The 12,356-nt window shown below is 54.4% G+C and overlaps 1 protein-coding gene across 1 annotated transcript in view; it reads left to right on the plus strand.

The window, feature by feature from the left end:
• IGSF21 (immunoglobin superfamily member 21) overlaps window positions 1-12,356 on the plus strand; it is a 245,401-nt gene that overhangs the window by 162,175 nt on the left and 70,870 nt on the right. Inside the window, exon 3 of the mRNA XM_033114388.1 lies at window positions 4,265-4,386. Within this exon, the coding sequence (XP_032970279.1) occupies window positions 4,265-4,386 (122 nt within the window). The remainder of the gene's footprint in view (window positions 1-4,264; window positions 4,387-12,356) is intronic.

Genomic DNA, 12,356 nt, shown 5'->3' on the forward strand with positions numbered 1-12,356 from the left:
CGTTTACTGATGTTCTGCATCATCTGGCTTTTAAGTGAGAGATATTCTGCCCTGCACTTCCAGGTCTGGAGGGTGGGAAGGGGCACAGATAAAGAGGTGGCACAGAAAAGTGTAAGTTTGCGTAAAAATAGCCGTCTCTATTGCGTGAGTGCCACACACCAGGTGCTCTCATCTTGTCTAATCCTCGCAGAGAGGTAGGTTGCATCATCCCCAGGTTACAGATGAGGAAACTGAGACTTGGAGACGTGAAATGACTTGCTCAAGAGCACACCGTAACAGAGATTCTGAATTCGACTGAGAGTGGAGGAAGTCAGTCCTGCTTCTTGCTCAAAAGCCTCCCAGAGTCAGGGAGAGCCAGCCTGGGACTGGGCACACCCTGAAGAGGGCCTGCCTCCTCCAGGAAGCCTTCTGTGATCAGCCCTCCCTCCAAAGGAATTCTGGGCTCCTCCAAGGGCATCAGATAACACTTGTCAAATACCAGTTGTGTCAGCAGCCATGGTCTTCCTGACTCTGGTCTCTCAGTTCATCATGGACCATGTAGACCATACCTTCACTGTCTCGTCTACTGCGTCCACAGCGATACTCCCGGCATCGAGCACAGCTTGTGAAAGGAGCGCAATCAACAAACGGAAGCTCAAGCATGAACGGCTTGAGCCCTTGCATCGAGGTTGACTTCATCTCAGTAAGCCCTTTATGAACGCTGGCGTTAATCTGGCACCATCTTGGCACCGGGCCTTGGAGGGAGCGTCCTCGGCATAATTTCTGAGTGGCATAATGTCGGAGACTGAATGAGCTCGTGAGGGGCTGTGACCAAGTCTGAGATTCGTTTCTTTCTCTCCGCTGGGGCCTAGGACTGTGGCTGGATGTCTTAGGTCTGGGGAAATGTTTCCAGAATTAAAGGGAAGGTGTCTTCTAGCATCCTCTCAACCTAACACCATGCCCTCTGCCCACAGCCTGTGATAACCCCCCAATCTCCACCCAGCTTCTCTCTGGGTGAAGGGCTCTAACTGCCAGGAACTACAGAATAACCTCCTTGCAAACAGCCACTCGCGCACTGGCCTGGGACCAAGAGTGAATTCCGAGGCTGTCCCTTTGCTGTACCTTCTCTGAGTGAGTTTAAGGGAAGTCTGAGAACCACAGCAGTGACCTGCGATGCTGGATGTCACAGCTAGAATGGAATGAAGGGCTGTCTCCACTGCCCGAGACCAGTTTACCAGAAGCCGTTATTTATTCCCCAGGCTGACAGTGAGGCCCCAGACACAGCCTCAGAGAAAAAGATGTAAATAAAACCAAAGGAAAACTAGGTGCGTCCTTGAAACTCCCCTGTCCCTCGGCCTGAAACATGGATTTATGACTCAGATAATTCTTCAGTGCCTTATCTGGGGTGTGTGGGCTTGTGTGTGTACGTGTGGGGTGTGGGTGTATTTTCCTAGTAATAAAACCCTTAGTCCCAGTGAATAAATTCGAGGAGACAGTTTTACTGACAGATATTTTTTCTCCTTTGTAGGATAAAAAAAAAAAAATGGGTGAAATTTGAGATTGGGATGATAAAGGCTGCCGCATTTTAGGAGGAGATAAAAAGGCAGTACCTGAAGGGAGGCGAGGCTGCAGGTCCATCCGGCAGGATGCCTCCCCACTGTCATGGCTTAGGGAGAAAATTCCTCATACCTCACCTGGGCTTCTGGCTTCCTCCGTCTTAAGGAGCCACCACTGGGCTAGAGGGGCCAAGAGGTGGTGAGTTTTTCCATAGCCTTTTTCAGCCTAGGGTGTGGGATGTGAACCCTGGGCTGGGAGCCAGAGCTTTGCCAAGAACCCACTGTGTGGCCTCAGCTGAATCACTTTGCCTCTCCGAGCCTCAGTTTCTTCATCTGCAAAATGGGGAAATGACTGTCTATTCTACTCACTGTAAGTGATGGGCTTAAAGAAGATTTCTCATCTCAGCACTGTTGACATTTCGGGCCAGATAGTTTTTGGGGTTGGGGGTAGAGGGCGTTCTGTGCATTGTATGAGAGTTACAGCACCCCTAGCCTTAATCGCTACAGGCCAGTACCCCTCTCCCAGCTGTGACAACCAAAAATGGCTCCAGAATTGCCAAAGGTCCCCCAGTTACGGGCTCTCATTTAAAGATACTTTGCCCCTCCTCCTCCTCCCTCTTCTCCCCGTCCCCTATTTGGGAAGTGGTGCCGGTGATTCAGAGGAGACAAGTGAGAGGGTGAGAGGACATGGTACCTTGACTTCTGACCACACGCGTACACAGTCAAAAAAGCACAAAGCCCCCAAAGGGGAGCACAAGTGAAGTGCACCAGCTGTAGGGAATCGCAGAGGAGGAAAGACAGAGCTTAGCCAGCATGAGAAGAAAGAAAGTACGATGGGACCTCAGCTCCCCGTCAGGTTCCCAGAGCTTGTGAACTTGTCATCATTCTAACCCCGGCTAACCAGGGCTCCCTGGGGACCCCTGTGATGACAGAGGCCTCCTTAGTTTTGATGAGCTTGTATTCGGGGGGATGGGGACCCGACCCGTACTGATGGGGCCATGCCTGACTCACAGCTAGCCTTCAGTAAACGCTGGCCGGATTAGATTGTATCTGTGCCCCCTAAATCGATAGCAACTCCCCCTAGGTCAGACAGATGTGGTCCAAGTCACCTTGGGTCCAGATGTGCCCAGAGGAGCCCAGCTGCACCCAGGCCAGACCTCCCCAGAGGGAGACACCTCCAAGCTCAATGCCCAGCAAAGGTGGGTGGGGGGAGTGGCTTTCAGCATCCCCCCACCCCAGCCCCTTGGAGAAACCCCGGCCCCTGGCCACCACCCTCCCAGACCCCGCTCTCCAGCCTCCCAGCCACGGGGAGTTAATTCCACTGCTCCAGGCCCAGGCATGAGGCCGCCCGTCGCAGGCTGTTAGCCCGGAGCCCAGCTGAGTGGCGAGAGGCTGCAAGCTTTCCAGTCTATAATAGAGTTGCTGAGACAAGCGGAAAACTGCAGCCGAGTAAACAGATAAATAATTGAAACAGTGACAACACATACCTTGCTGCTTTGTGGAGTAACACTTTCATTAGCCGGAGGCAGCGCGGACCTGGGGATGCGGGCTTTGGGGATGCAGGCGGGCTGGCAGCTGGGAGCCCAGGACACTTGGGTCCAACTTTTAATCAGCTGTGAACAGCTGGGCCCCTGAGCAGCCGTCTTCCAGCTCAGGCTTTATGGTCACCTCCTGGGTCCCTGACTTCTCTGCGCCTCCATGTTCCCCAGTGAAACGGGGGCCTCCTGGCCTGTCCCAATGGCGGCCAGAGGAGAGTGAGTCCCTCACGTTGTCCCCTTCTCTCCGTCCCTCATGTCAGTAGATTGGGCTCTCCTCCGCCTGCCCCAGGCTACCCTGGCTCCAGACATACCCCCTTCGACCGAGCTCCGTTGCCGCCATGATCTGGCACATGGTTCACTCCCCAGCGCCTTTTCACTCCACTCCCTTTCTGCCCCAGGCACTCTGAACGGTCTACTCTCACTGCTCTTTCCTGCCCCACGGCCTCTTAGCTCCTGCTGTGCCCTCTACAAGGAAGCACTCTTATTTGCCAGGCTGTTTCCTAGTCTTCCTTCAGAAGGCAACTTAAACATCTCTTGCTCCAGGAAGCCCTCCGTGACTGCCCTATTCCCAGGATGGGGGCTGCCCCTCCTCTGGGCTCCCATGCCATTCTGGGCCCACCCTTGGCAAGATGTATCAGTAATTATTGCCATGTAGCTTGTTTGTCTCCGCATGAGATCTTTGCACGGGTAACTGCCTCTGGCCCCCTGTTCCCCTCTTCTCTTTCTGTCCAGCCTGCTCCCGCATTCTGTCTCTTCTCAGGCAGGGACGGATTTGGGATCACTCTGTGGCTGACTGCAAAACATGTCCACACTCTCTGGCTCTGTCTCCAGCTCCCCAAGCTTTGCCTGTCATTTCTGCAAGGCCAACCAGTGGGGGCGCAGAAGTGGGATTCCCCTGGTGCAATGGAAAGAGACAGAGAAGAGCCATCTCTGCTCCTTCTTAGCTGTAGGACCTCAGGAAGTCACTTCAGAGCCTCGGTTTGCACGTCAATAAAATGGGGATAACCTGGGAAGGTTCTGGTCACAGTTGTGACATCTCCCACCAGAGGTCTCTTCAGGGGCACCAGAGCAGTGGGCTTCCTGGCTTCTGCATCTCCCTAGTGTCCCGGGAGACCATTTACTGCCTGGAGGAAAGGTGTGGCCAGGCCTGGCTGAATGCTCACCTGTGACTGCCTCTGTGCTTTGTTGCAGGTGATGGATGGTGGCACCATCAAGCAGAAAATCTTTACTTTCGATGCCATGTTCTCCACCAACTACTCGCACATGGAGAACTACCGCAAGAGAGAGGACCTGGTGTACCAGTCCACAGTGAGGTAAGGGGTGGGGCGGGGGCTGGGAGGGCCACTTCTCCCGCCCTTCCACGTCCATCCTGCTGTGTTCTTAGGGCTTCTCAGGATCACCCTCCATGGGCTTGGAAGACAGGGCTAGGGGCTCTGCTGCAGAAGTGGGTCTCCTTCCTGGAGGGAAGGACAGGGTCAAGTCAGAGCTCTGACACTTGGAGCAGACCCTGACGTTGGCCTCCCCGGCCAGAGCCTCCAACAGTCCTGAGAGGTGGGTTTTCCAAACCCTGTTTCCAGGTGAGGACACGGAGGTCCAGAGAGGGGGAGAAATGTGCCTAAAGTCACACAGCCAGGATGCCAGAGCGGGATGTAAGCCAGCTCTGCCTGGCTCAGAGGCCCGGGCAACCTGTTCTCCACAGGCTCCAAAGGCATAAAGGCCCCAAGCCTGGCAAGAACAACAGACCCTAAAGGAGCAGACCCCAGGTCAGGGTGGTGAGGGACGAGTCCTTGAGGACGGAGAGATTTAATATGTCTACCCCTCCCCTTTTCTAGAAGACCTTAAGGTAGCAGATGCCATCCCAGGCCATGCCATGTCCTATGAGTATGAGGGCCCACGGCCCCCACACACTCCCTTAGCACCCCCAATCCCATTTTATTCCTCTGATCTTTGCACTCATTGGGCCCTCTTCCCAGAGGGCTTGTCTCCCTTTAATCACCTGGTAAACTCCTCATCAGCCTTCAGAACCCAACTCAAGCAGGTCCTCCCATGGAACACCTTCTTTAGACACCCCTCACCCCAACAGAACTGATCTCCCCCGAAAGTTGGTGGCCTCCACTCTTTTAGAACCCAACCCCCCCCCCCCCCGCACAAGAGGAGGTCTCACTGCATTGGTAAAGAGTAGCTTCACACAGGCACTGCACATGCACAATTTTGCACACACACACACCCTGATACACACACACACACACACACACACACACACACACACACACACACACACTTGGCGTGGAGCTTCTTTCTCCCTACACAGCCAACTGCTTTGCTTGGTGCCTCAGCAGAAAGGGCAAGCTGCTCCAAGGCTTGGGGATGACTGAGCTGCCCTGGGCATGTGGAGAGATACTGCAGGAGACACACGTTAGGGTGCACTGCGCTTCGTGGGGTACCTGTAACATTCCCACTTAGTGCCTGTGCCTGACCCTCCAGGAGGATGAGGCGTCGCTCGCCACACACAGGCCGGTCCTTCTCTCTGTGACAATGAGTATCAGAGGACGGAGCAGGTACTCCCCCTTCATCTTATACCCTCAGCTCTCAGCACAAGGCCTTGCGCACAGTAGGTGCACGACAAAATTTGCAAATCAAGTGGAGGATCCTGGGTACACTCCTCGGCCCTTTGGGCCTCAGTTTCCCCATGGGTAAAATTAGAAAATAGGACCAGAAGACCGCACTCCCAGCTGGTGGTCCTGCCCTGCCCACTTTTGTAAGAATGGAAGGCGGGTGTGCTCCCCTGGAGGACTTTTCCGGGTTCCCCTCCTTTCCGGGCTTTGTGCCAGGAGCTCAGACCCAGCCTTGCTGGGGGAATCTGGTGAGAATGTGGAGGCAAAGGAACTCTAAAGAGGTGTGTGAGTGGCTGCACAGATGCCTTCACTCCTCTATGATTACTCCTGAACCCACTTCTAAAGAGGACTTGGAGCGCCTTAAAATATTAAAGCACACCTAAGACCAGCCTGTGGCAATCAAGATGAAAACGGAGGTGAAAACTCATTTTGGAAAAGAAAAGTACTATTCTGGGAGCCACAGATGATTTTGCAGCAAATGAACATTCCAATGGCCCCCAGAAGCCTTGGGAGGAGCCTCCCCAAGGTCACACGGCAGCCCTGACTCACGGCCAGTGCTCTTCCCCGACTTTCTCCCTTGAGCCTCGGTGTCAGTAGTGGTGTCCCAGGCAGAGAGGACCAGGGAGAGTGGCCGGCCGTGAGGAGGCCACCGCGGAAGGGAAAGAAGGAGCAGAGCCTCTCAGAGTCTAATCCGATCACACCCGCGCAGCCGTGCTGGAAGGGGCTGCTTCTCCCGGCTGCAGGGCCCCGGTTGGGCTGGCGGCAGGGTGCGGGACTCCACATTTACATATAAATGAAGATATTTACAAATTAATGCATCTCAACTAGAGAGAGTCCCAGCTCCGCAGCTGTCTGAGCTGCTTCCTCTTCAGCTGGGGAAAGTGGGGAGAGAAGGAGCTGAGAAGATTACCAGGAACTGGCAGCCAGCAGCTTCCCGGCAGCCCGAGAGGAACCCCAGGGACTCCCGGAGCTTTGCTTCCCACTGGGGGGGTTCCTGGAGGGATGGGAGTCGGGTGGGGTGGCAGGGCTTCTGCCCCAGGGTGAAGGTGGTGGCGTGGCATCTCAGTTCATAACCTTGGGCAGGTTACTGCCCCTCCCAGCACCCCAGAGTCTCCATTGATTAAAGGCCTTTCTAGCTCTGAGCCTCAGAACCCAGAACTGCCAGGTTGAAATCGGCAATCATGTCTTCCTATAGGGTATTTAACCGAGCACCCCTAGGAGGCTAGCGTGATGCAAGGTGCTGGGATCCAGCAAGGGGCAAGAAAGGCAGGGCTCTACGAGCTCGTGGAGACAGACAGTAAACTAGGAAAGCAAAACATAAGTAAATATGTCATAACATGTTCCGCAGAGATGTGAATTCAAACGACCGTCGTGTAATGAGGGGGCAGGCAGGATGCAGAGCCAGGAAGGGCTGAGGGGCTGGGGTGCCATTCAGACTGTGGTCAGGCTTGGCCTCCTTGAAAACGGGTTTGGGCAGGGCCCTGCCGGGATAGGGAAGAGCCATCCATGGTAGGGGCGAGAGGGATGCAGCAGACTTTTGTAGCCAGAGTCCCAGGGAGTTGACGTCCCAGGACCAGCCTTGGCCGATGATGGGAGGTGTTGCGTGAAACCCCCCGCCCCCTCGCCCGTCCCGTGGGACAACTCAGATGCATGTTCTCCACTGTTCCCTCTCTCCCTCCGTTCCCCAGCAGGATTGAGACTCAGCAGCCTCCCCAGAATAACCTCCATGATGCACCTGTCTTGCTTCCGGGGACACCCTCCCAAATAAACCACTTGCTCCCAAATCCCTGTCTCAGGGTCTACCTCTCAAGGGCCTCCTAAGTGGGGAGGTATGATATGGGTGACGGTCCCACCAGCTGGCCGCCTGCACACCTCTGTCCTCCATACCTCCCCTCTCCAGCCCCATTCACTTGTTCCACCAGGCGGGGCACAGATACAGAAGACTGGTGGGCCCCACCACAGAAGGGATAATTGTGTGGGCAAAATGCGTTGCTCCCTGCAGAATAAGGCTGTCCTCGGATGGCGGCCGTGACCTCCTTGGTCACAGTGAGCCTTCAGCCACCCCTGCTCCCCTTCGGTCTCCCCAAGCCCTCTGCCATCCCTGTCCCATTCCATCCGCCCAGGGTGTCGTGTGGAGTGGTGGGCAAGTATCACTGGCCCTACATTGGTGATGAGAGAAATCTAGACTCGGGTTCACCTCCAGGCTCTAGAGATGAACCTGGAGAGGTTCACCCTCTCCTCGCACACCTGGCCCACCTCTCTTTGCCAAAGGACCTACTCATCCTTTTAGGTTCAGCTTAAAGGGTGCTTCCTCCAGGAAGCCAGTCCTAACGGCACCCACTGGGTCAGATACGCCAGAGTACTTCTCCTCATGCACTTACTGCCCTGACACTAGGTGTTCAAAGTCTGCCTCCCAACTCAATGGAAGTCCCATGAGGAAAAGGACAGGGTCTAATGCCTTCACCACTGTCTCCCAGCCCCCGCCCACCACCCACGTTGTGGAGGATTTGTGAATATTTGTGGGGTAGACGAGTTAGTGGCGGAAGCTCTGGTGTTCTTTCACTGCAGCAGTTCCTGCTGTTGGATGAACTAGGAAGGAGCCAGTCAGGCCGCTGAGCCGTCCCCCGACATTTGCATCATGCATTCATCACGGGGAATTGAGCAATTGCTGTGTGTCGGGGACAGTGCTGGGGTAAAATAGTGAACAAGACATAATCAGACCTGCTCTTGCGAGGTTTACGATGTAGGGGGTGAGTAGAGACAGACTATAAAACATGTTTAGAATAGTGAGGAAAAATATTTACCATTGGTGAGGAGTGGTGAAGGAAATAAGGTAACGTGATATAGAATGGTGGAAATAATGGAGGGAGGAGTGGCTGTGAGGTTTCTCATAGGAGACGAAATCTAAGCAGAGATCTATAGGATAAGAAGAAGCCAGACGGACAGGGTTGTGGGTAGGGTTGGCATTCCAGGTAGAAGGCACAGCAAGTGCAAAGGTCCTGTGGTGCGAAAGCGCTTGGCGTGATCTAGGAGCTGCCAAAGGGCCAGCGCAGCCAGAGCTCCAGAAGCAAGGAAGTAAATTGGCATTTATTTTCAGGGTCCTGGAAGCCACTGTGATGTGTTTTGTGAAGCTCACCCAGGTTGCTGAATGAAGGCTGGGTTGGAGGTGCCAGGGAGGAAGGACCAAGCGTCCTGATACTAGGTGTTCAAAGTCTGGGGCGGGGGAGAGAAGTCTCTTCACAGGCCTCAGGGCTTAGTTTCCAAATCTGAGTGAGGCTGGGAAGGGGAGCTGGACGCCCACCTGGGGCTGGCCGGGGCCAGGAGGTCAAGGTTGGGGCGGGAGAGCCACCTCTCACCGGGGTCTGATTTCCATGCCCGGGAACTTGTGAGCATGCGCCATCCCCAAAAGCTGAACGAGGTTGAGAACAGCTGGGTGGGTGGGGTGGAGCCTGGGGGCTTCGCGGAGAATGCGAGTGCACAGTTACACCTTCCTAATTCATACAGATCCGGGTAGGGAGATGTGGAAGAAAGCAAGTAAATAAAAAAAAGAGCCTGGAGGATCAAGGACTCGGAAAGGAACGCCACTTCCTTTATTACTTTGAGATACAGCCGTTCACGTATGCGCTCAACAGCGCAGATTGCGCATTTGCTGCATCCAGAGGCTCAGAGCTGGGGGCACGGTGCCCGCATGGGCTGAAGATGCAGCCCCTGCCTCCCTGCAGCTCCCACCCTATACGCTCCTCCAAAAGCTGCACTAGATCTTTTTCATCTCAGTAACCCCAGAACCGACTTGGCATTTAGAGAGGAACAATAAATATTTGCAGAATGAAAGGAGAGATAAAACTTGGAGATAAATAGCTGACAATTCAAGTAATAAAGTGATAGCTGTCATAAGAAAGATTCAGATATAATGAAAGCAGTGATGATTCAGAGATGGAGAGACTAGGGACATCCCGGAGTCGGTGGCATCTGAAGTGGCCCTAGATGCATAAGTAGGTTTTAGACAAAGAGGAACCAGAAGCAGGTACTCACTCAGTGGAGGGCAGTGTGCGTGCGCAGGTGTGGGGTAGGGAAGCGCTGGCATCCTGACGAGGCCACTCCACGCAGGCAGACAGGTTTCAAAGCGGAAGCCCTCCAGAATCTGTTCAAGCGAAAAAAAAATGTAGTTGCGTTTTAAACAGACACGTTAAATGTCTGGTCCAAAGAGCAGAGAGGTTTGTTTCCCTTTGCAAAGTTAACTGTCCCTTCTGCGTCTCATCCATGAGCGTGTAGGGCAAACTCTTTCTTCATTGTAGGAACCACAGCAAAATGCCGCCTGACCCTTGTTGATTTCAAAGTCTGAATTCCATGACGCCCTTCTCCCTCTGCATGTTGCCATGAGCCAGACATCTTTTGTCCCCCAAACTACGTGCATACATGGCACGTGCTCCTTGCACAGGAAAGGGTCATTCATTGGTCCGTTCATTCGACCACTCAGCAAACACACACAGTTGAATCCGTGCTGTGCGCTGGGCTTGTGCGAAGCACTGGGCGACAGGACAAATACAGACCCTGCCCCTGGGCACTGACTCCCAAGGTGGCGCCCAGTTCTTGACCCGCTATGAACGCATTTCTCTCTCCCCCACCCAGTAATCATCCGGGGATGCCAGTGAGCCAGAGTGACGTTATAAGGATAGCCCTGAGCCCTTTTCAGCACTTTATTCGTCACAGATTATGCCTTCGTTGCATCAGAATTGAACAGCCCAGTTCTTCCACCCCAGGTGGGAGCCCGGTCCCCGTCTCAAAACCAAGGGATACCTTAGGAGCCAGGGCTGCAGTTCTTCTCCCAGCCACTAGGTGAATTCTCCGTCTAGTGCTCCCCTCTCAGCGCGGCGAGGCTTCAAGTCAGTCACCTGAGCAGAGAGCCACCCTCGGGTGGTGTCTACACTGCAGGCGGGTCCTGAACAACCTGCATCAGGATCACCTTGGAAGTTGCTTGAAAATACCAATTCCTGGCCCCACCAAGACGGAATTCGATTCAAGTGGTCTGGAGCAGGGCCTGGAAAACCAGCCTTTTAAAAAGTCTTCCAGGTAAAGATGTTGGCAGTGAGATTTGGAAAGCTCTGCTCACACAACACCTTCCATCTGCTCCGATGTGCAGATTCGGGCCAAAGAATTCAGTGCGAAGCTGCAAGGCACAGATAAGTCTAGTTGTTACTGGCAGCCAGTGGCTGACAGATAATTGTCCTAAGACCCCTGGGGCCAGATCTGTTTGGGTTGAAGATGACAAAAGAGCTGGGCCAGCCAGTGACCTCCCAGTCCAGAGTGACCTCACAGGCAGTGACAAATCCCAGAGCCTGGGCCACCCCCGACACCAAGCTACCAGCAGTTATCAGAAGAATGATACAGTTGACCTGTGCTAAGCTTCTCAGAAAGGGAGGTCTTGACTGGGGGCGGGGACCCAGGGGCAAGACGTTCTTTCTACAACTCCCGGCCCCGGCATTTCCCCCAAAGGTGGAGTGTGCCTATGCTTTCTGAGCCAGAAGTCTAGCTGGACTCAATGCTGACCCTCCCACCCCAGAGCACCAACGAGGGAAGGCAGAGTTCCTGCCCCCACCCACACCCCCAAGTGCCCTGCAGGGACGACCAGAATCCGCTCTCAGCCTTCCTCTCTGGGTCGCGTCTGTCAGGGTGTGGACTCTCCCTTCTTCATCTCCAGGTCCTCAGAGCCTGGCACAGGGCCTGGGATGGAAGCCCAGGGCCTCAACAAAGGTTTGTTGATCAATAGGCTGACAGGTTATCCAAATGTGGAGTTGTCATTGCAGACAGTCAGCAAAACTGTTTCCCATCCATTATCTGGTTTAACCCTCACCACCATCCTGTGGAGTGCACATCTCATCGAGTCCTGTTGTATAGATGATGATGCAGAAGAACAGAGAGGTATGGTCACTTGTCTGAGGTCACACAGTGTGAGCAGGGTGAAGCCTGGCTTCACACCCAAGCTGTGGTATCCCCAGGACCACTGGGGGCAGGCTCATTGAACAGTGCCCAGCCCCTGCCAGGACCAGGGCCAGGCGCTGGAGACTCAGGTGACTTAGTGAGGGCGTGGACCTTGTGTCGCCATTCTGACATATACTTGCATGTGTGCATGCAGACACACACACACACACACACACACACACACACACACACACAGTAGACCTGTGGCCCCAGATGCTTGGTGCCTCCAGGTAGGAGGCATCTTAAAACTAGCCACGGGCTGGCAGTTCCAGGCCCCTGGTCAAGGAGACGAAGGGATGCCCAACCCTGGCTCCAGAAGTGGGAATCTAGGAGGTTCTGCCACCTCAGCTGGTGGCATCAATTCCATGGAGTTGCTGAGAAATCCGTTTAAGCTAACACGCTTCTGGGCTCTGTCCAAGTTCCCATCGAGTGGGGCGCCGTCTCCTGCTCCCCAACTCTCCACCTACCCCTGATGCCTTCTCCGTCTCCCTGCCCCTTCTGCTCCTGTGGGCTTCTCAGATTCCCACTTCCCTTTCTCCAGTGGTTGCATATCCTTCTCTGCCTTTTTGGAGCCCGGTAGTATTGCATATCCTTCTCTGCCTTTTTGGAGCCCGGTAGTATCTCCAGGTGCAGATCCAATGGCCGGCTGGCATAGCCCTCCCTGCTTGTCACCCCCCAAGAGTCAGTCA

The sequence above is a fragment of the Rhinolophus ferrumequinum genome, chromosome 9, assembly GCF_004115265.2.
Source record: "Rhinolophus ferrumequinum isolate MPI-CBG mRhiFer1 chromosome 9, mRhiFer1_v1.p, whole genome shotgun sequence".
Lineage (NCBI taxonomy): Eukaryota > Metazoa > Chordata > Mammalia > Chiroptera > Rhinolophidae > Rhinolophus > Rhinolophus ferrumequinum.